The sequence below is a fragment of the Pogona vitticeps genome, chromosome 10 (genome assembly GCF_051106095.1).
Source record: "Pogona vitticeps strain Pit_001003342236 chromosome 10, PviZW2.1, whole genome shotgun sequence".
Lineage (NCBI taxonomy): Eukaryota > Metazoa > Chordata > Lepidosauria > Squamata > Agamidae > Pogona > Pogona vitticeps.
In genome coordinates this window covers 24,513,210-24,536,561 of record NC_135792.1, presented here as the reverse complement: position 1 = coordinate 24,536,561, position 23,352 = coordinate 24,513,210, and the positions used below count along the sequence as shown (strand labels likewise).

Genomic DNA, 23,352 nt, shown 5'->3' with positions numbered 1-23,352 from the left:
TCCCCCTGGTACTTCGGATTTTAAGAGTCTGTTCAATGAAGCCCTCTTGTTTAACTGTTAGATAAAGTGAAGATTGGCGTCTTTAGAGATATTACCAAATCAGTACTGATCCAACTTTGCTCATGCAGCCATTTGATCTCTTCTGCTTCTTTAGCAATTCTGGAAGAAGCACAAAGGATTCAAAGTGCTGATACCTATTCACAACTCATTGGATATGATGGACTTTAAATCAAAATAAATAAACAGTATAAACTAGAATGCAGTCCAGCCTTTTAAACCACTGTTGTATGACTCACCACTGTTTATTCCATTATAGAAGGCTTCCAGTTTTCTTTCAGTTTGTCTTAATTTAAGTACAGTAGTTGTGAGATCAGGAAAACAGTTGTTAGCAAAGAGTGACAGTTTTCAGTGTTAAGGTGGCATTAATGTAACAGCGAGAGAATTTGTATTTGTATCTATTTCCCATGTATTTTATTTAGGCCCCAAGGAGTGCTCAGTGCTACTTAATGCAATAAAGTACAAAAATCCTTAAAATCCGGAGTAAACACCAAAGGTACAAAATAAGGTCCTTTTGCTTTAAAAGACATGGATTTTCAAGCACTTAGTGTGATTTATGGTTTATGATTTTGTTCCCATGGGGGGGGATTTCCAACCCAGTCACCCCACTCGATTACTACCTTAGAAAGTTCTGTGAGTTTATAGTGCAGGATACTTTGCAGGCGTAGAGGGGAAGGGGGTGGAAACATTTTCTTGAGGAATCAGGAGTGCAGAATCTCCATGGACATGCAGAAGCACCTCTTGGATTGTTTTTTTCTCTCAGCCGTAGTTCACCCATTGACGTCCTGCCTTTCGTCCGAGGTTTTAGAGCTACTTAGTGAGGTTGATCATTTTGAGGAGCAGCCACTGGCACAACACTGCCTGTTGAGTGTCAAAGCTAAGGGAAGATCTAGGCCTTGCCCTATTCAGTACCATGGCATAAATAACCTTGGTAACTGTCCTGGGGAAAGTGGTGTTAGTCTGTGGCACCTTGTTGTGTCATCTTGTAGACTAACACATTTTCTCTGGCATAAAATGTGGTGGGCTGTGTCTAAGAAGCAGGCTATGGTCTGTGAAAACCTATGCCAACAGAGAGTGGGAGAGAGATAGAGCTGGAAGGGACCCTATGGATCATTAAGTCTAGACCAACCTCTGCCTCTACAGTGGCAGGAATCCTCACTTGTAAGCCAGCAAAGCAGAAGGCAGAATATCTGAAGGGCTATAACTGAAATAATTAACCTTATAATTTCCATTTATTTTAGTCAAAAGCTGGCACTGAACAAACGTCAACCGTGAAACTCCCCATAAAAGTGAAGGTGATCCCAACACCCCCCCGCAGCAAGCGGGTCCTGTGGGATCAGTATCACAATCTCCGCTATCCACCAGGATATTTTCCAAGGGATAATTTGAGGATGAAGAACGACCCTTTAGATTGGTATGTTTATTTCTATATCACACTGACTTGCAGATGAAGTGTAATAAGCTTGGCAAAGCACAAAGCATGGCTTTGTTCTCTGAGTAAGAAGGGACGTTGCCAAATCTTCTGTAATTTGCAGGGCCGTTATAAATGTGTATCTTGGACCTTTCCAAGCTCAGATGTTATGCTCTCGTATATAATTATTTGGGTTTGACTCTGTGTTGTAGTCCAGGATAGAACAGACCCTTTAAATCAAAGAGATTTACATAAGCTGCCACTGTTTGGCAGTTGATTCAATGGACATAGTTTAGTTGGGAATAATAATTGGGTTAAGGGTGGAGGATGTGGTAACTCTGCATTGTAAATCATGCAGTTTGAAAGGCAGGACCAGCCACTTCCTTGTTTTTTTTTTTAAACATAGAAGAGCAATAAAATCCAGGAATAGAATTCCACATGGGTGGTATGTGTTTATTTGGAGAGATAAAACAAATATTTGCAGTAGTATTAGGTGAATAGAAACTTTATCCTTTAGATCAGCACTTTATCCTTTAGATCTGCCACTATGCATATTGGTGCACAACTGATAAGATCAATGTAGAATTGCTCACTGAGGTTCTTTGGTACAGAACGCCAGAGGCGGTAATTGCAGCACAAGGTCTTTGTAAAGCCAGAGGAAAAAATTCCTTTGGGCGTGCCCGGAGATTTGGCTGGGTCTGCAGGTCCTGTTTGGGCCACGGCCAAGCGTTATAACACACATGAATTTTAAATAGGGAACATTTAACAGTGGTCTAAGCCAGGTTTCTCCAAACTGTGTGAAAAACTGGCTGTACAACTCCCACTGTTCTCAGCTGCCCATGTGCGGGAACTGTGCTGCCTGAGGATAATGGGGGTTGGAATCCTAATACATCCAAAAGGGACCCAGCTAGGCATGGCTGGCCTTTATGGAAACAGGATAGAAAGGTGTCTGATAGAAAAAGAGGTTGCCTAGATATGTATGCATGTATCTATATATTTATTTTCTTAGGAATGGTGACCACATCCATACCAACTTCAGGGATATGTACCAGCACCTGAGAAGTATGGGTTATTTTATTGAAGTTCTTGGTTCACCATTTACATGCTTTGACGCTAGTCAGTATGGTAAGTAAACTGTAGTTTAGCTTAGTATACATCTGGCATGTCTTCACAGTTGTGGAACTGCGAAAGGAGAGGCAGTGTTAGTTATTTATTTATTTATTTATTTATTTATTTATTTATTTATTTATTTATTTATTTATTATTTATTATTTATTTATTTTATAATTTGATAAGGAACACACAGTTAAAAGCTTCTGTTTCCCTTAATTGTTGGAAACAGAAGTCTTGTGTGGAAGAGAGAGTTATTAATTATATTTCTTGATCAAGGACAAATAAGTAGAGATTAGTATGTTCTTTTTCTAATGGTGTTATAACAATAGACCCCAAGGGTATATGAAAAGCAATTAAGAGCTTTCTTCTAACTTAAGCCTGGATAAAAACAGAATGGGATTAATTTGTCCTGCTCAAGCAAGCTGCAGGCCCCAGTTTTTCACAGATCTGTTTCCTGACTTTGTGTAGGAAACCTGAGGCCGGCTTGTAAAACAGATTGTGATGTGGTGTTGCAAGTGGCTCCTTGAAGGGGGAAAAAATATTCCACTGGGATTGTGCAGACCGTTGGCTGCTCATAGGGTTCCTCACTGAGTAGAGTGTAGAAGTATATTTGTATTCTGAAAAGAGAAAATTTAACAAAGGTCTGTACCAGCCTTCTGTAAAGGTTTGCGGTCCAGGTGCGTTGGACCACAACTTCCACCATTCGCAACTAGCATGGCCAGTGGATGTGTAGTCTGAGGATACTGGGAACTGTAGCCCCACAGCTTTGGGGGATGCTTGATGGGTCTGCCAGAAACTCACTCCCCCCCTTCCTATTACTTGCCAGGTTTTGGGAGGCCTTGCTGAGCCCCTCAAAGTACGGGAATAAGATTTATGACAAAGGTAGCAGAAAAAAGATAGAAGGCCAAGCTAGAAAAGGGGATTCGTGGGCTAAGCAACGGTCCTGCTGTGCAGGTCACTGGTTCCTGTGAGCGAAGGGACCCAGAGAGTAGAGAGGAGCAGAAAGCAGATCAGAAGGAAGACGCTAAAGAGAAAAGAGCTCTGGGCTCATGGGCAGAGCCAGACGGTGCAGTAGAGGAGGAGCTACACTATGAGTAGCGCCTCCCCCCCAAAGCCGGCTGCCATTTTTTTAAAAAAAAGTGGAAGGCAGGCCAAAGATTGTTCCACTCCTTCTCACTTTATATGAAGGTGGGTGATTCTTTGTGTAAGTGGAGGGGGACACAAAGAAGAAAGGGTTAAAAGGTTTGAAGGATTCTCCATGGTTTCCCCTTTCTGAACCAGGCACCTTACTAATGGTGGACAGCGAGGAGGAATATTTTCCGGAAGAAATCACGAAGCTGCGGAGGGACATTGACAAGGGGCTGTCCCTTATCGTCTTCAGCGACTGGTACAACACCTCGGTGATGCGGACGGTGAAGTTTTATGATGAAAACACAAGGTACGGGTGTTTGGGAACCCCTGCAATGAGTTGGCATTTCTATCGCAATTTATCTTTTGCCCGTTTCTGGCGTCATCAGTGACGAGGGAATACTGAAAAAGGAACCCATTGTAGAGCAGCTGCCTACACGGCGAAGTAGGGCTACAGCATGGATTGGCTTGAGAATCCTATTCAAGACAGGAACCTTTTAAAAAAACATTCATATTCTATTTTTAATCAGATAGTGTATCAGAAGTGTATGTACATGGCAGGCACCATGCCAGAAGAAGCGTTCCTACCTGTGTGGGAGAAGGAGAGATGCTTCTTTTGGGATGATGAAGGTGTTTAGGTAAACGTGTACTGAATAACAGTTTTTCTCCTTCAGTGTGTGCATTGCTGGCAGATCTCAGGATAAAAGAACTGCCTTATTTAAAGCCCTAACGAACTTGAACAGGCCAGAAACGACAGCAGCTCTATTGTTCATTTCATGCCAGAGGGCGTGTTTTCATTTTGTTTTGTTTTGCAATGGTCACCTTCCAAATGTAGTTTCACTTTCTACACCAAGGAGCTTTTTAAACCAGAGATGGTGTTTTAAAAGAAGCTCCGGTCAATGCAGGCTTCAAATCCTAGATTATTTTGCTGGCTTGTTTATCAAAATGGGCTTTGTTTTAAATAGGGTTCTCTTAACTTAAGTGTCAAGGCAAGCTGGCTTGTACAGAAAACGAATTGAGGCTTGAGTTCTCTCACTTGGGCAGGAAGAAGAGGAGGCTGGTGCAGGCACACTCCGAGCAATTCCACTTGTGCAGAGAGCTCCAAAGCCCATTTAGTTTTACACATGAATAATCCCAGTATTTCCTGCATTGAGGATGTGAGAAAGGCTTTTCTATGAGCTTCTGTAAGCCTTCTTTTTCCCCGCCAAGCCACAAACATCAAGTGTTCTGTTGTGTCTCCTGGTTATCTTAATGATTTGAAGGAGCAGAAACAACACTGAAGAAAGCATGAAGTATTCTAACCCTGTAATTAACTTAAGCTGTGTGTTTTTTTAAGTGTCAGGAAGGGTTAAGCAATTGTGCAATCAATGGAAAGTGTACGTAGAATACTGTACCTTTTAAGCCTATGAACACCTGAGACTTAGCACTGAAGAGGTTTCTTATTTAACGTAATTATTGTTTTAAGTATTATTGTCCTTGGTCGCTGCTTTCTCAGTGTGGATATTTGATAGTGGTGATGACGGGAAGGGGCTCCTGTGTGAAGCAAAGTGGGCGGCTTATATAAAGCCCCATAGGGCTTAAAGCCCTCTCTGGGGAGTTTCCAATTTGATTATGCAGGGTGCACAGTGATTCCCCCCCCCCCCCCCAGTCTTCCAGCAAGTTGACTACATGGTTTACTGACCTTGGAAGAATGGGAGGCCGAATCAACCTTGAGTTGGCTACCGAAGCCTGTTGCAAGTGAACGCATGTTGTGAGTAGAGTCTTGATTTCAGTACTGTAGTTTAACTACTGTGCCTCAAGGTTCCTTCTGTAGCATGAAACAAATGACACATTTTTTTTTCCGGGTTGTATTAACCAGTGTTTGATTTTCTTTGTGTCTGATAGGCAATGGTGGATGCCTGATACGGGAGGAGCTAACATCCCTGCTCTAAATGATCTTCTTTCTGTCTGGGGCATGGCCTTTAGCGACAGCCTATATGAAGGGGATTTCACCCTGGCAAGCCATGAAAGTAAGTGAAGAGGACTCCCCAGGATCTGCCGGCGAAGGCCTGGTCTGCAGGGACTCCTGCTCCTGGGTTTTTCGGGGCTTTGCAGAGTGCAGATGGAGGGGAGCTTGTGATGGAGCGCTGTACCATAGGAATAATTCCCTATCATCTGGGGCAGATAACAAGAGGAGCCTTCAAGGGGTCCTGTGGCAGCCTTTCTTAACTTTCAGTCCCAGACTGATCATCTCTTAACCCATGATTGTGGTGGTTAGTACTGATGGGAGCTGGGGTGCAGCCATTGCCTGGGAATGAAGCCTTAAGAGAGATACACTACTACAGCCATGCTTCCTAGCCTTGCATCCCAACCTTGCGTTCTTGGACTCAAACTCTCAAGAACCTTCGCCACCACCAGCTGTGCTGGCCAGGAATTCTGGGAATTGCAGTCCAAAAACATCTGGGGACCCAAGCTTGAAAAACTCTGCTCTAGAGTATAACAGCCTTGCAGGATTATGTCTGCAATGAGCCCTCCGTTTCCTATGCCAGAGTTTTCCCCCCCATGCATGGCATGGGGAGGTGCAATCATCCTTAGGCATACTATTTGCCAAATTAGGCTTCAGCCTGTGTGACGTAATGTGTGGTGGAATAGAGGACAGTAGCATTGCTGCCATCCTTCTCTTTGATTAGTAATGAATAGCTTTGCACAACTTGGAATACTGTTGGTTCAGTACACCAGTACGCCTTCAAGGGAGGTTACACGGTTAGATACCCATAGAATCCAAGAGTTAAAGCAGGGGCACACAACATGGGTGTATCTAGGGCCGGTTTTTTACCCATGGGACTCTTGGGGGAATGCAAAGACTTTAAAAAAAAAATGCCGAGAAACAACAACAAGCACTGGAAGTGGCTTTCAAAACAGATTTGAAAAGTGAAGATTTATTATTATTGTTGTTATTATTTTCGGTCTGAACGGCTGGGTAGACAAGGCTTTGTGTGAATGACTGGAAAGGTGAATCCTGGAGGCTCTCTGGATTGGCTGCTTATGTAGGTTTTTTTGGTGCAGAAACAGAGAGGTAGAGAGGAGGGCCCGGAGGCCACAGAATGGGTCTTGGGGGCTGCCTGTGGACCCGGGGCCACACATGACCCTCCCCTCAGTTAAAGGCACAGGAGCCTTCTCCTGACAGGGCCCCAACAACTCTTAAGAGGGAGTTGCAAGTTGTAAGGACTGGTTTATTATTATTTTTTTTGAAAGTATTGTTTCCATTTTGACACTGGATGTCAGGTTTCCATGTGACTTGCTGAGCAGCTGCTTTCAATGCCCTTTCATATTTTTGGCACCTGGTTTCAAGTTAACGCGTGAAAAGTAATGGCGTATTTCTCCTCTGCACAGTGAACTATGCCTCTGGATGCAGTATTGCAAAGTTTCCAGAAGATGGCATTGTGATTGCACAGACCTTTAAGGATCAAGGTAAGTGCCTCTATTTCATTTCATTTATTTCTTTACATAGTCCTGGATTGTCTCCCTGTAAGAGAATCTAGATGTCTCTGTGTGCTCCAGATGGCTCTAGATACACACATTTAATTAATTCTTCCTGTGGGGTTCAGAGGTGTCTCTGGGCGGGGGCTTCCACATGTAAAAGCGTTCATCTTAGAACGCACTTCCTCATCTTTGCTCCCATACTTGTTTAGAAGTCTAAACACTTCTCAGGTAGGGAATAAGGTTTGTTGCGTGTCTAAAAATAACAGATTAGGTGAGCTTTTGATTTCTCAGTCTTCACCAGGCAAAGACAGTAGGGAACACGAGGCTTGAGAAAAGGGTCAAATGTATGAAATCAGACTGCTGGAAGGGCAAAAGGGAGTACTTGTTCTAGTTGCGCGAGTCCAAAAAAGCAACTGAGTAGTTTCAATTTGTAACAGTTTTGCTTTTCAGTTTCAAATTGTAAATGGTTTTGCTTTGTACTGAAAATACTTTGTTTCTATTTCTGCATTAGTTTATGATTTTTTTAAAAAGGGTTTGGAAATATGTATACATAGATCCATTTATCTTAAAGTACATACATTAATATGCGGTTTTTTATTTAAGTTATCCAGGTTTGCCCAATATGCTTCTTTTTTTTTTTTTAAGAGATGGGATATTCATATTCTAATGAATCCCTGGTTGGGATCCCCAGTCTCGCCTCCTCAACCTGTCCACTACACAGGTATGCACAGCTGTTGTCCTGCTCATTGTGCCAATCTCAAACGTTGCCCTCCGCCTTCCTGTTCTTCTGGCCACTCAGCAGCGGAGCAGGGAGATTCGTCATTCCGCCCCCTGGCTGAAGTGACCAGAAGAGCAGGAAGGCAGAGAAAGCCCAGCAGGGCTACGTTTGAAATGGGCGCAACAAGCAGAACGCTGGCCACTTGCACTGCGCAGTGCCCCATAAGTGGGCAGGTTGGTTCAGGGAGACGGGACTGGAGTTCCCGGCCACCAGCGTGAGAGATATTCATATTTGTATATGAATATCCCATCTCTAGTATTTTTGTAAGCAGCTTCTCCTATTTTAGCACATTCCTAAATATTTTCACAAACAAGAAAGTGTTTGTGTACACTTTCCACTAATAACAGGCTTCTTGCATTTTTAATTTGGAGAACTATGTCCTGAAGTTCAGAGAAATGCAAACTCTGTGGCTGTAGTTTTAGTCACAAATTGACTTGAGAGGTACGAATGAGGTGAGCTCAGATTAAAACGGGAACAAAACAAGTTTCTTCCCCATTCCTCATCATGAAAGAAAAGAAAAAGGGAGCTACTGTTAAATAAATAACTCCTACCCGCATTCCAAACACTCATGTGTGATTCTTTCCCCGTTCAATTTTGGAGTGGGGTCTTTTGTTAGAATTCGTTGTAATAATGAAGAAAGGACAATGTGATCAAATTTGTCCTTTTTTAATCCTCAAAATGAGCTTTCCTTCTTTCATTTTTTACAAACCATTAATTTGACTGTTGATAAACCAACCAGAAAGTTGTGCTTGTTAATGAAAAAAGTACTTGTTAATGGGGGAAAAACTCATTTCTTTCATTCATTTGCTACCCACGGTTTGCCCTTATCTTCTACTGAAACAAAAGGAAGCATGCTGGCAATTTGGTGGTATTGTATTTGGCCTTCCAGGACTACTGAAGCTTGCTTAAATCCCAATCAACCATTTACAAAGCCTTCAAAAGAGCAGATAAGTCTAAAAGACTTCCGCTGTGTCGTTTCACACAATTGCACTTGATCACTGCGCAGTGGTGGATGTTTCACTGGGAACGATGCCTGGCGTCAGAAATCAGCCTCATTGGTTCTTTCAGGAGACGTAGAACCCAGGGGGACATCAGCAAGCAGATTTGAGAGCCCAGTGGCCATAAAGACAGCTCATCCTCCTTGCTGTAATGAGGTGTCTTCTCATGTCACGATCAGGTGGCAAATCCCAACTTGAGGCTCCAGACATTAGCAGACAGCAACTCCCAGAATAATCACCAGTCCCAGCAGGGGAAGCCATCAGCAGGGTTTCTGGGAGTTGTAGTCTGCCAGCATCGAATGATGCAAGGTTGAGAGCCCATCTGTTCCACCAGAGGTGAGTGAAATATGGCCCTGCCCATATTGCTAGAGGGCAACTTCTGCTTGCCCGATTAGCCACAAGAAATGCTGGATGGAGCAGCCCAGCAACGTCTGTCGGAAGGACCCTGGACTCACCCTGCGCGGACTCACCCTAAGCTTGCCAGACCCCCTCCGTCCCCTTTCCCATTCCCACATGGTTGGGAGAAGAGTTTTGAAAACTTTTCTGTTGGGTTGCCTGAAAATTTGACTTGTCTTTGTCCCAAATTGTATCTTATCCTGACCTACCTTCCCCACCCCCACCCCATAATAATTAAAGAGTTAGCTTTTGAAAGGCAGGTTTACAACCCCTGGTCTGAAGTTGGCCAGAGCTGCTGGATAGCTCTCAAAGGTCTATCTCTCTGGCCGTGGAGCCAGAGTTTGGGAGTTTGATTCCCCCATGGTGCCTCCTTTGACAGGGGCTGGGCTGGATGATCCAGAGGGTGCCCCTTCCAGCTCTGCAGTTCTAAGAAAACGAGGATGGGGATACTGGCTGGAGTTAGTACTAAGCCATCACTCCCAGTCTGGACACAACAACAAGCCAGTTTGAGGCTAGTGGTTATTTTCTCCTGATTTCAGTTCCATAAAATCAATAGGATTTTGCTGTTTGACACTTCCTTTCCACCTTTTTTTTGGTTTATTTGTGTTTTTTTTTTAAACTAGGTCTTGAAGTTTTAAAGCAGGAGACAGCAATAATAGAAAATGTCCCCATTTTGGGTCTGTACCAAGTCCCCTCGGAAGGTGGGGGCAGAATAGTTCTGTATGGTGATTCCAATTGCTTGGATGACAGCCACAGACAGAAAGGTATGTATGGCATATGGTGTACATTAACCTTGTCACCAGAGGCAGCATTAGGTTTGTACTTGTCTGGAATCCATAATTTGAGAATGCCTTGAAGTATTTTTATCTGTGTGTAACAAGGAACAAATCTCCCAGCAGATTTCTCAAGGTTTAAATGATCAATCTTGTATTGTTTCCAGTATTCTACTTCACGGATTTGCCCTCCTTTCTTGTCTTCTTTTTTTCTTGTCCTGTGGAGCAACTTCAGCCAGACCTTGACCAGATTTACTTCGAGTTTAAGAAAAATATTCATAGAAGATTAGATATTTTGAACAATAGAAGGTTTAATGGAACCTCCCAGTATAATTCCCCAGTTATTTCTTCCAATGTGTTTTCTAACCCCTTGTTCCTGTCCACTCCAGATGTTATTTGATCCCTGCAGTTTGCAATTCACCTGTTTTAGTTTTCACACTAAGTATTATTAGGCAGTAGCTCACTCTCACCATAGTTGTAATTTGGACTTGCATTTACAAACCTACCATGTCCGGTACCTCCAGTTGATTGATTTCTCCATATTTATGTGATACTTTGGCTAAGCCATAATTTAATCATAATACCTGTGCATAGCCACAAGTTTTAGGAATATGTGTACATGCACAAATGCACATGAATACACACACAGAGAGAGAGAGAGAGAGACAGACAGAGAGAAGTATACAAAAATAATTAGAGCCACATAATGTAATCACTTTAGTCCATTATATTAGTATTACTAGGCAGCAGTTCTTTCCCAGCTTACCAAATACTTCATTAATTACAGAACAGATTTAAAGATTTAGGACATGGTACATATTCAGTCAAAATTTATTAGTGTTAGGGAAGGTCATCAAATATACCATGTTTATTGGGGAACAAACTTAGGTTGGAATATGACAATGCAGGATTCAGGATTATTATTTTGAGGGCAATTTAAAACTAAGAGCAGTGATAATATTATTTATATTTCTTTTGCAATTAATTAAACTGACTTATTGTTCCTAATTCATTCAGAAGCTCTGTGAAATTTTGTTTAAACCTATAAAACCAATCAGATCTGCTTCATTCTACCCCTGTGTATCTGGAAGAATGACACTTGCATTGCGATTTTGCTGATTTAGGGCGGTTTCATAGGCTGCTTGAGTAGAAATGGTTTAACTTTTGAGGGTGTAGATGAGTCGATCCTGACATAGACGTGGGCGTTGCCCTTTGTGTAAGTAGAGATGGGCACGAATTCCAACATGAACCAGAAAAACTGAGGAACCCACTGGGCTGGTTTCCAGTTCGGGGGTTGTGTTTTGTGGAAGCAAAATGAAGCACCAAACTATTCCCCCCTTGGCGCTTCATTTTGCTTCGGCAAAACAGAGACCTGTCCCCTTTCCCACTCCCCCCCCCCCGGTCACCTGCCATGGTGGAGATAGTGAGGAGAGTGGCTCCCCTTCCAGGAGGAGCCGGCGTCTACATGTGCGCACGTGCCCCCACAAAGCCGGCAAGGGGGTCAGTGGGAAAGGGGCCGTCGGTTGGACAGTCTCTGGCACAAACTCAAAAAAAAACAACAACCCACAAACTAATTTTGTTTTCAGGGCTTTGTGATCATGAACCACTGGTTTTCTGGTTCATGCCCATCTCTAGTAAGAATGTGCCTTTTACCACCTTAAGGATGCTGTTTAATTTAGTATAGGTTCTTCCCACCATTTGTCTGGAGATTTTAGGGCAGGCAAAGGATATTTGTAGGTAAGCTTTGAACGTGACATCAGCCTTGAATTTCGTTGTGTGGACTGGAAGCATCGTCTCCTGCCCTGACAGCAGTGAGCTTAGTTAGCTGTGTTTAAAATTCTTCACATATATATGATTTGTAAATCCTAAAAAATGTGTCTGACCTCTGGAGGGAAAGAAAGAACCAAAGGTGAGCCTTTCAGTGACATCAGGATTATGGAGATTAACTCCCATTCCCACCAAACAGCCATGCCGGGTGGGAAGGGTAGGAAAATGCCTTTGAAGTGGTCGAAAAAGGCTTGTGCTTCCAGCTCCGGTTTCCAAGAGATGGAGACCTAGAAGTCTGCATGATCTGCAGAGTTTTCCTTTTATTTTTATTTTGCCCGATTTAATGCAAAGCCCTACTCTGGGTGGTTAACAATCATATGCGCAGCTCTCCAAACTTAACATCAAACCTCCCCTCCCCCACCTTTGTCTCCTGCCTTTCTTATTCGTGGGACCCAAGGTGGCTTATGTGAAGACCTTGGATAAATTTGACAAAACCTTCTCTGGCCAGAAAACACAATATAATATTAAAACCGAAATCGAATAGATTATCACAAAAAAGCAAAACCTAAAGGAATATATTCCTTTTCCACCAGTCCCAAACTTCGGCCCACAGTAATAATTCTGCCTTGGGCCATCTTTTTTGCCGTTTTGTTAATGAACCATACAGTTTTCAGTACAGTTTTTTTTCTACGTCTCTTCATCCTTCACGACAGAGTAGCATCCCAGCTAAGAAAGGAGAAAAGTGTGCTTTGTTCTGTCTTTGAATTCCACAGTGGTTGGTTGGAGGCAGATCCCTGGAAATTAGGGCACCAGCAGCTGCTCTTCGGTAATATTGTATGATGTTACCTTGAGTCTGAGAAACCATCAGCTTCCAAGCATAAAGCAGTGAGAAGTGTGACCTGGAGGTGCACTTAAGTCCTGCTTTTGGGCTTCTTAGAGGCAGCGGGTTAGTCAGTGTATACACAGAATGGATAGACCAGACCGTCTCGTGTTTTGTGGTGCCTGTCCAGTTTAATGGCCATGCATGTAGTTTTCTGTTTCTGGCTGCCTTCAAAGCCAGCTAGAGCTTTGATGATGTTCTCAGTGGCCTCCACACCTTATGTTTGGGGTTCTTTCTGCTGTAATTCTCTCTCTTCTAGCTGTTCCTTCTGATACAGGGGGGCTGCAGTATGTCAAAGGAAGTGGATGGCTCACTGCCTTCTGAAAACCATATCTCAAGAAATATAGTTAACATTCACAATTGATGTGTGCCCTGCCTACAGGGAGATATCAAAGCCTTCGCAGGATTTCTAAATATATATATATATTTTTAAATTCCAGATTGCTTTTGGCTTCTTGATTCTCTCCTTCAGTACACATCTTACGGAGTGGTGCCACCAGGCCTCAGTCATTCAGAAAACAGGCAGCGGCCTCCAACGGGTGCAGGCTATACCCTTCCAGAACGAATGGAAGGTGAGTCTGGTTTGTATGTTCACAGAAGGAGCTGGTGGTATTTGATATGGGATGAGTTGATAAGACTCCCCCCCCCTCCCTGCAATGGACATTGGCTTCTTTCATCCCTTAGCTGAGCTAGTAAAGGCCTAAAAGTGGAGAGAGGAATGTAGAGGAGGGTGAAGGAGGAATAGATTAATGTAGACTTCAGTTTGATGGTCCCACACATTTGGCTACACTCTCTGTCTGTAGCTACTCCCATCCCTTCCGGTCAAACGTTTGGGTGTGAGTCATTGGGTGCTGGAGTTCGTGAAGTCCGTTTTCCAGAAGGGTTTGAATTGGAATCTATTCCAATAGAATGTGATCTGGTTTAGCATGTTTTCTTTACCATTTTTACTAAATAAAATGTATAAATGTTCCAGTGTCATGTTAGGTTTTGACATGAAATTTTTTGATCTGGAAAAAAAATTAAAAAGAAAGAAAAGCATGGTTAATGGGATTGATTTTTTTTTTTTTTGCTGTTCAAAAGCAATCAAAGTTTTGTGTGAACCTAATTTTTCTTGAATAATTTTAATTTGAGAAATTCAGCTTTAAAAATGGAAAACCTGTCAGAGAAAAATACATAATTAGGAGTCTTTCAGCAGATTTGCAGATTGGGATCAGTGTGTGTCTTCCCCGTGATGTGTCCTACCATGTAATACGAGGGAGGATGAGACGAGATGTTTTGCTTATAACAAATTAGAAAGGGACCTCGGGTGTAATTTTTTTGTTTGTGGAATTTCAGGTAACCACCTCCATCGGTACTCCAAAGTCCTCGAGGCTCACCTGCGTGACCCTAAGCCTCGCTCCCTTCCAGCATGCCCTCATTTGTCCTGGGCAAAGCCACAGCCTCTGAATGAAACAGCTCCCAGGTTGTGCTTTTTGATTTTTCTTGATCAGTGTGCTCTATGCCAGGTTCTAGAAGTAACGTGACATTATCACTGTGCCTTTGAAATAAATGTTCAGACATGGGCAAATGCATAATAACTGACATTATTTTCAGAGTCTATTGTTTTGGCTTTTAATGTATAAACTATTGGTTAATACATTAAATTCACAGAGAATTTTGATAGCTAGATGGAGGGATGCATGGATGCTTAGCCGTTAGTTGAACCTACCTACATAACGGAGAGGAGAAAAAGTCAGCAGGAAGGTTAGAGCTTTGTTTGAACAAGAGTTGTGTTGTTTCATTGTAAGTCCTCTCTGTGTAGCCTCAGGAACCTCGGTGTTCCTCTTAAGGCAAGACAGAAGCAAATCTCTGGGATGCAGCCAGCCTTGTATTTTCAGAGTGGAGGGACCCAACCGCTGGGTGTAATCCGACATCCGCCCACTTACTTGTGATTCTGTAATCTCTGCCTTGGACCTGAATTTAGCTGCTGTGGAAGGCAGGCCAGGTGCAAAGCTAGTGGAGATGCCAAGCCAGCAAAAGCAGGTCTTCCATTCGTTCTTGAGCTAAGGAACAAGCCTGATCTGTAGCTTTGTAAACCACTCTGGAAGCTGCTTTGACTGGTGTTGTGAATCTCTCTGGAGTTTCTTCATCCTGCCATGCCACTCTAGCTTATCAAGGTTGAATCGCTGCGTGACATATCTCAGGTCATTAGCTGGGGACCCTGATACTACCAAAGGCAATACAGTGGTCACCCCTCATTAAGCTCATTGGGGCCTGTCCAGTTTCACTCTCAGCTAGGCAAAAGTACTTGCATTAGGGTTGACCCATAAATAAATGCATCCCCTTCGTTCCAGTGTGCCCACTCTGCTTGGGGTGAATGTGGGGTTGAACCCATTGTTTCATTTTAGATATTCAGCCATCTAGATGGACTAGCAGCCCAAGGTATGAATAGTTTTCTGTGCTTTAATTTTTTTTCCCCCCAGCAATCTTTGGAAGCATCAGAAATTATTATCCATTGACCTGGATAAAGTGGCTTTACCAAGTTTCCGTCAGAGTCGACCCCAAGTGAGGCCTCTATCGCCCGGAGAAAGTGGAGCGTGGGATATTCCCGGAGGTAGGCATCTGAATGACATTGCTTACGATGGGCTCTAAATTAGATACAGGCGTACACAACTCTAAAGAAGAAGTCCACTGACTTCCTTTTTAAAAAAGGCTTTTTCCTAGGCTACCAGATGGCATCATATTTATGCCTATTTAATATGTGGGCATTATTACTGCAAACACACCTGGCTAAATTTGCAAGTGACTCTTCCAGCAGAAGCAATTTCTAGTTTTTTATATACTGTACTAGAAATAGTGATTCTCAGACTTCCCGGCTTTATTTAACCCTCTTCAGAGTTCCCCGAATTCTTTGAACTGATGAACACTTTTGGAATTTTAGAAGGACATTGTGGGCACTGTCACGGAGTGGCTGCTCACAAGGAAAAATTACCCATGGCATGTCCAGGGGCAACCCAAGGTGTTCCGCTGGTTCACTCCCATAGAGTTGAAACTCAAACTTGGCTGATCAGTCGCTTTGGTTGACCTCCTCGTCTGCCCACTTGGTATCATCAGTGAAGTTGAACCAATCTAGGAAAGTTAAAATAATGCATATTTTGCTGTCCCCAGTAGTCTGACATGTCTGGCCAGGACTTTTTTGTTTGGGTATTTTCAACGTAGGAATATGGGACAAAGTGGAAGGTTGGGTTTGTTACAAGGAACCCCAGGGCTGTGCAAAATGCAGGTGGCTGCCTTAATTTTAGTTTATAAACTGGTGCATCGGCATGGTGGATGGAGATGTACGTCAGGCCAGACTTTCTGTGCTTTTCAGGGTTGGGCTTAAAGGGGGCACCACATAGAAATGCCCCTTGGCTGAAATCAGTAGCTCTGTGGTTGTTCTACAGAGAAGCTGTGAGTCCCATTTGTGGATGCGTAAAGAGGCAAATTTTATTTTATTTTTGCCTATGTATTTACATCCCCCCCTTTTCCCCCCTCGTACAGGAATAATGCCTGGCCGCTACAACCAGGATGTGGGAGGGACAATACCTGTCTTTGCGTTCCTTGGTGCCATGGTAGTCCTGGCGTTCTTTGTGGTGCAGATCAAAGCGAAGAGCCGCCCGAAGAGAAGGAAGCCCCGGGTCAAACGGCCACAAATTGTCCAGCAGGGCCACCCACCAAAGACACCCTCGGTTTGACCAGGGTTGCCAAAGACGGCGTTTTTCTGGCTGCTCCAAGGACCTGCGATCAGCACGGATCAAGATGGATCATGGCTGGCCTTTGATTGACTTGGCACTAGCAACTCCATTGTGCTGTCTTTGGTTCAGGACAAACAAGGAAGTCAGTGAATCATGAGATAGAAATTATCGTTTCCAGTACCTGTAGCTGAATTCACCAAAGACTGAATCATTATTTAAGAAAATTGATCGGTTGCTCCCTGGCTCGGAAAGGGCAGGGAACAGACCTCTTTTTATTTTCTTTTAAACTGACCAAACCTTTTCATTAGAGGCTATTTTCTATATTTATTTCAAGAGTGACTTGGAGAAGGTACTCATCAAAGCCTTTTGCTCTCTGGCCGCAGAACCATTATTTGTGAATGGAAGGCTGTTTGCTAAGGCTGTAACACTGCAGAGAAAAACAGAACTCCTGCCATCCTACTGTAAGGATGCGAGAAAAACTGACACTTTTGAGGGGAACCAGGAACAAATCATGTTGGTGTAATCCTTCCATTTATTTTTATAAAGCAACTTACCATGATGTTTTTGTAATTTTTCGGCATGATTTCACCATTGCTGGTGGAGAACATTTTTCCAATAAATACATTATCGATATTGAAGCTGAAACAAAATACATCATAGGGTTTTGTCTGAACTGTTTGAAAGCTTGATGAAAAGCCTAAGCTATCTAAATAGGAATTATATATCACCCTTTTTCATTCTTTTAAAAACACTTTTATGAACAACAATAGTAAGCTAAGTTTGTGGCTATGTTGTGTTCTGAGAGTAATCTTACAGAAGTTAATTAGGATAGCAATTCAGATTTCTTGAGTCTTAATCCTATACTTCTACTATTGCATTTTAGGCTCATTGGCTGGCTGGATAGTTCAGTGGTTCAGGCCTCTGGCTGCAGAGCCAGAGGTTGGGAATTCAGTTCTTCCCTGCGCCTCCTCCAAAGTAGAGCCAGCCTGTGTGGCCTTGGGCAAGCTGCACAGTCCCAGAATGACCCCAGAAGAAAATGGGAAACCACTTTGGAGTGTTCTTTACCTAGAAAACTCTGAAAAGGATTTCTGTAAGTTAGAACCGACTTGATGACACATGATGATGGTGATGATGGTTTAGGAGGAGGAAAAGAAACGGTTTGAATTAAACTGCAAGTGACAAAATAATTAGGAGTTGAGCCTTTCACAGCAGTTTGAGGGACATAATTTCAGAGCATGAAAATACTCTGGTTAAAATGGTCCATTTGCCCATAGAGACCACACCAGCTTTGGGTGAGAGCCCTGATTTTTAGCTGAATCCATTTCACAGGGTCATTATTGAGGAAGGGCACAGATGAAAATATCAGCACCCTGGAATGGCTTGTTTTTTATTTTTTGCCCAAGGCCATCGACTTCGTTCCCCCTTCCCAGCCCTCCATAATTGCTGTGTCTCAAATCCTCTGTTTAACAGATTCAGAAATGCAGCAGGCAGAGCTTTCCCAACACTGTAATTGTGTCCTGGGAAAAAAAATGCATGCCAAATTTCTGTACATCACATTCTTTAAAAAGGAAAAAAAACTTTTTAAAAAAGACACAGATGTCCAGCCAAAAAAGGAGAAGCAAAAAAAACCCAAATGTCCCCTTTAAACTTCATATAGCTAAGCTTGCTAACGCTTGAATTCATTTCACATGCTAAGACTCCCAGCATTCCCTCCACCTGTAGTGATTAACAGGTGAGGATGATTATCTTACCAAACCCAAGTATTTTCCCCCTAGCTTCTGTTTTATCAAATGCCTGCTAAAGTAGTGCTGGATATATTGCAGGCTTGATTTTATGATTTTAGTAGAACCCCAAGATCCAGCCTTATCTATAATGCTTGCACAGACCAACACAGCTACTTCATCTACAAGTGGAAAAAAAGGTTACGGGTTGAATTAGAGAGTTTACTGAAACCTCAGAATGAGACTTCCAGAAATGAATGCAACCTGCATGTCCCTTTCATACCGAAGTCTACCTTCAGGTACTCCCAAGATTTCTTCTTTTCTGTTGTGTAATAGATGGTCATGGTGGGAGAATTCCACTTGTTGCTAATGTTCATACCGTTTCTTCTTTCTGTCTTTTGCCTTCACGTCATGGTAGTATTCTGATGCTATTTTGTGAGAACCACTTCCAGCCTGTGCTTAAAAACTCTGTGCCTCTTAAATGTGTTCAGCAGCACGTCTGCAGGCCCCCCAAAAAGATTATTTATTCTAACACATTTTAGTATCTTCGTGAGCTGTCTTTCTTTCCTTCTCTCTCTTTCTTTCTCTGTCTCTCATCTAAGGTGGACATATATAAAAGATGACAGGGCAGCCACTTGGATATAATTTTTTCCCCTTGTAAGATGTCTGTTGACTTGGAAGTTCTGAAGAAACAGAGAATGGGTACTTCTGATTTGAGCAGAAGGAGGAATTTCAGCAGGGATAATAGCTCAGTGAGTTGGCTGCCTGGCTTCAGAGCCACAGGTTGAGAATTCAATTCTCCATTGCTGATCCCAGGAAAAACAGCCGATTTGTATAGCCTTAGAGAGGTTCACAATCCAAAGGAAGCCTCAGAACAAGGGAATGGTGAACCACGTCTAGCAATGATTGTCATCAGTCAGAATTGATGGGATGGGACATTATTATTATTATTATTATTATTATTATTATTATTATTATTATTATTATTATTATTATTATTATTATTATTATTATTATTATTATTATTATTATTATTATTATTAGATTCATGCAAGCTATACCTGCTGAAATGTCCTCTATATAAGGCCTCTCTGGGCTTTCTCAAGGAAGAGAGATCTCTGGAACTATGAAGTCACATCTGACTTCAAGGGGGTTGTATTGCAGGAGTAGAACGCTCCCTTGAACCAAGCTTCTTGGCCACCCTCCCATCTTTTCTCAAAAGAAACCAAAATTTAACTTCAAAGGTCTGGCTTATCTATGATTCGTTCTGTCAATTCAGCAAGAGATATTCTCTCTGTCTTACACGCAAGTGTTACCTGTTTCTGTAGGTATCTGTAATTATCTAAACACAAGATACCAATTGGTTTCTTTGGTCCTTGAGGAGCAGCAAAGATGGGTTTCATTTCAGGAAAGTGGGTTAAAGAAACTTGAAAATATTTTGTTGCTTCTGTGCTCTTTTTTTTGTTTTACTTTCTATAATGGCTTATTGTTTATATTGTTTCATTATAATTGAGTAACTATGGTGATGATTGTCTGTAAACTTACTTTATGGAAAAATGGGGAGAAAAATCCTAGGAATAAGCCAATTGAACTAGATGATTTAACACGGACTTGAAAACATTAGACCCTTTACAGGTCAAAAGGTAGAAAGAATTTTCACAGGGGCCGAGGAGGAATTGTGAGATCTCAAGTTTTAATTTAAAAAACAACACCAAACCTGTGTATATTTTTGCATGACTTCCTTCCTTCCTTCCTTCCTTCCTTCCTTCCTTCCTTCCTTCCTTCCTAAAAAGAACAAAAAGTGAATTTCTCACACTTTCCTAGAACAGCTTTCTTCTCCTAATGCTAACGTGACGGGGAAAAGAGTGTTGAGCCCTGGGTCTATCAAATGTTGATAAAACCTGTGATGACATCCCCCCCCCACACTACTTTTGGAATCAGGCCATCCTGTTGAGCTGTCTCCAAAGCAGTTTGGCTGGAAGAAGTGACTCCCCCCCCCCCCGTTCTTGACACAAGAGTTTTCATCTCTGTGAAGGATGCTGGAGCTACGTCAACTGAGGATTAAGCTGGCATCCGCTGGTGGCTGTTAATTTTTAGGTCTATCCCTGAATGTCTAGAGACATAATATGGAAACAGAAAGGAAGGAGTGGCTAAGCAAAAAGGGAGAGATTAGGTTGCAACCTGGAAGGGGAGGGGAGGAACTCTGGGGAGAGGGGCAAAAAATAAAAAAAAATGAAAACTACCGCCCCTGAAAGCAGCAGGCTTCCCCCGAAATCGCTACAGGCTAGGCAATCCACTCCTCTTTTTGCTTGCTGTGGAAATAACGGCTTCTGAGCAGCTTTGGAGGCCTCACCATGGGTATGGATGTACCTTTTTCGCTGTCTTGTCTGAATGCGGCCGCCTCATAACATTGTGCTTCTCTCCCTGCTGTGTCTGAGTTTTGCCTCTGTCCGTACCCTTGAAAAGGGGGCGGGGGAGTGATGGGAGTTGTTACTTGGGTGTCTTGTCTGCTGTGGATGCAGGTTCTGCATCTGAAGATGGTGAGGATGCCTGCTTAGCCCATAAAAGAGGGGTGTGTGTGTGAGAGAGAGAGAGAGACAGAGAGACAGACAGACACAGAGAGAAATCAGAAACTTGACTCCGTTTTTGAGATTCCTTTTGCCAGCCTCACAGTTGATTCTGGGAACTGAAATCCGATTTTTGTCCCCCCCTCCCCCCTTATGCTCTATCATGTATTGTTCGGAAGGAAAACCAATTGTAGGCCTGTAGTAAGGTGACTTTACCGATGGGTGGTCATTGTACAACAGTGGTCATTATCCAGACATACTGTTTTACAGGGACATCTGAGACAGTGACAGCCTTGTTGAGGAGGTCTGGATCCGTGGCAGGTTTTTCAACAGGCAAACTATTCATTGAGGTTACAAGCACTGGATGTTTTAACATGCATGTGTGAACTGGATGGATGGTCTCTTTGGGGGAAATCCCTCCTCATTTTATTTATTTGTGTCTCCCAGTGCAATGTTTTGTTGTAGTTTTTGGTTTTGCTTGTATACAAGAGACACTGTGTAAACATGAAGCAGGGCTGTCCTAAGACATTTTACTGCCTGAGTCCAAGCCCAAGGCATTGCTCCCTGCTCATTTCCTGCACCTAGGTTTGTTGGTTTGGAAGACGAGCCCTTGAAGGTGGCAAAATAGCATAGCAGGGGGAAAGGGCAGACCATGTGGCATGGACAGTCTGTTGGGGTTCTTCAAAAGTCTAGGTACAGATTACTCAAAACTGCCTTATCATCCCCGCAAGGAACGGGGTACAACTGACCGGGCAACGTTATTCAGAGAGGTTTAAATCTCCAGAGCAATGGGAACTTTGTGAGTCTATTTTTTTGAACTCTGATACTTCACTCACTCACTCTTCAGGAAAACCGTGAGGATTGAATACTTCCTCTTCTTTATTGTATTAGAGAAATGAATGTCTCAGAGTTTGGAAAGAATTACTATTTGGGACCACCGCCCCCAGAACAAAGGAGTTATAGTTCACAAAGCAAAATGTTCAGGATCTGTAATATCTGAAGCTGAATTGAGCAGACTTGCAAGCTGTGGTTTTTCGACTGTCTTGTGGAATCGGGGCATACAGTATTTAGAGGGCTTGCCCGAATCTTCCCTGTTCAGGGAGACATTCCACCTGAAGTCAAGGCAAATGGAACCCAGACAGCCAAATGATTCTGTTGTCTGAGGTCCATACCTCTAAAACACAACAAAAGCTAACTGGATATGACATCCATTTGCACCTGAAATCTACTGCCTGTGATGCCTGCTGAGCACTAGGGCCGCTGTCCCTTGCATATCCATCTAAATAATGTAAATATAATAAATAAATTAATAAAATCCATGTGTCCATACCTCCTATCTGGTGGTAGCTGCTGTCATTTGGATGCGAAAACCCTGCTGATCCACTTCCACGTGATGGCAAAGCTGTAAAGGCCTCAGGAACAAAACTCTATCCATTCTTAGCTTGCCTGGTCACTGGATGATTTAATGGCTCAGTTTTATGAGTCTGGAGCGTCTCTGAACAATCCAGCACAGCATTTGAGGGTGTGCCTAGACCGCTATGGGCTGACATGCCTTCAGGTTGTAACCAACCCATAGCCACCTTAGTAGGGCTTTTAAAGCAAACTCAAATGGCTTGAGTTCATGGCCAATGTGTTTAGACTCTGTCTTGAAGGCACAGATGCTAGATCACCAAACACTGAGCTTAAATTATTGACCCGTTTCCTTCTCTAGCTGAGAGGAGAGACAATAGGGACACCAGTAAGAATTATTTTTTAAATCCTCCTTCCGAATAAGCAGCTCTGTTGAATAGCCAACACCTTTTCAAAGCTTAAGGTAGGGATGGGGATAGGTTTGTCCACCTAGAGGTCTGAACTACATTTCCTTGCAGGTCTTCTCATGAGCCATGCTGAGAGGGGATAACGGATGTTGTAATGGGTGTACTTGGAAGAAATTTTGGTGATCTTTCTGGTCTGGAGTGACATTTGGTGCCTTTTTAAAAAAATCAAGGTAAACTGAGCACAGAGGCAAAAGTGTTGTTAGATTTCTTTTAATGTTTTATTAAAATATTTTACATCCACCCTTCATTGTTTAAGGAGAATTCACCCACAAATGTACAGGGCAGTGGCCCAAAAGGCCAATCAGTCGCATGAAACCCAACAGAAGATTTAAAAAGAAAAGGAGCCATATGGGTTTTGTGCAAAATCTAAAATAAGAGTGGAAGGTTTTAAGACTTGCGTTGGAGTACTAAATCGTTTATATAAATCAGGCTGGTTTTCAAGTCATGCAGAGTTCTTCTTCAAAGCGGCTCGGGGAGGCAAATAGAAAAGTCTCAACATCATCCTGACCAACTGTTGATGCTTCAGGATAGGTGAAGGAAAATCCCAAGATGGGGGCTGTGATCTTGTAGGATAAGTGTGAGGTTTCAAACATGGGTTTCCCCCCACCCATCTTGGCCACTTTTGGTGTCTTCATATTCCACCCTATCCACTTCAGTGGACAACAGTGGCCGGAGAAATCAGGCAGATTTTGAATGGCTGAAATACCTTCCCTGTATTCCGACATGGATCACAGAATAACTTCTCTCTCTTGAACTGTTGGGCATTGCCTC

At 42.8% G+C, this 23,352-nt stretch overlaps 2 protein-coding genes across 3 annotated transcripts in view; both read left to right on the top strand.

Moving 5' to 3' along the window:
* The window catches only part of MBTPS1 (membrane bound transcription factor peptidase, site 1), a 34,752-nt gene extending 17,626 nt beyond the window's left edge, over window positions 1–17,126 (top strand). The window contains exons 14-23 of the mRNA XM_072980515.2: window positions 1,299–1,471; window positions 2,478–2,593; window positions 3,863–4,019; window positions 5,594–5,718; window positions 7,082–7,159; window positions 9,967–10,107; window positions 13,204–13,335; window positions 14,099–14,225; window positions 15,226–15,356; window positions 16,283–17,126. Of these exons, the coding sequence (XP_072836616.2) occupies window positions 1,299–1,471; window positions 2,478–2,593; window positions 3,863–4,019; window positions 5,594–5,718; window positions 7,082–7,159; window positions 9,967–10,107; window positions 13,204–13,335; window positions 14,099–14,225; window positions 15,226–15,356; window positions 16,283–16,476 (1,374 nt within the window). The 3' untranslated portion in view covers window positions 16,477–17,126. The remainder of the gene's footprint in view (window positions 1–1,298; window positions 1,472–2,477; window positions 2,594–3,862; window positions 4,020–5,593; window positions 5,719–7,081; window positions 7,160–9,966; window positions 10,108–13,203; window positions 13,336–14,098; window positions 14,226–15,225; window positions 15,357–16,282) is intronic.
* A 1,176-nt stretch (window positions 17,127–18,302) lies between these two features.
* The window catches only part of SLC38A8 (solute carrier family 38 member 8), a 33,448-nt gene continuing 28,398 nt past the window's right edge, over window positions 18,303–23,352 (top strand). The window contains exon 1 of one of the 2 annotated variants that reach the window (XM_072980533.2): window positions 18,303–18,496. In XM_072980533.2, the coding sequence (XP_072836634.2) occupies window positions 18,436–18,496 (61 nt within the window). In that variant the 5' untranslated portion in view covers window positions 18,303–18,435. Of the gene's footprint in view, window positions 18,497–20,484; window positions 20,556–23,352 lie in introns of those variants that run through there. The other variant, XM_072980534.2, reaches the window with a different exon arrangement.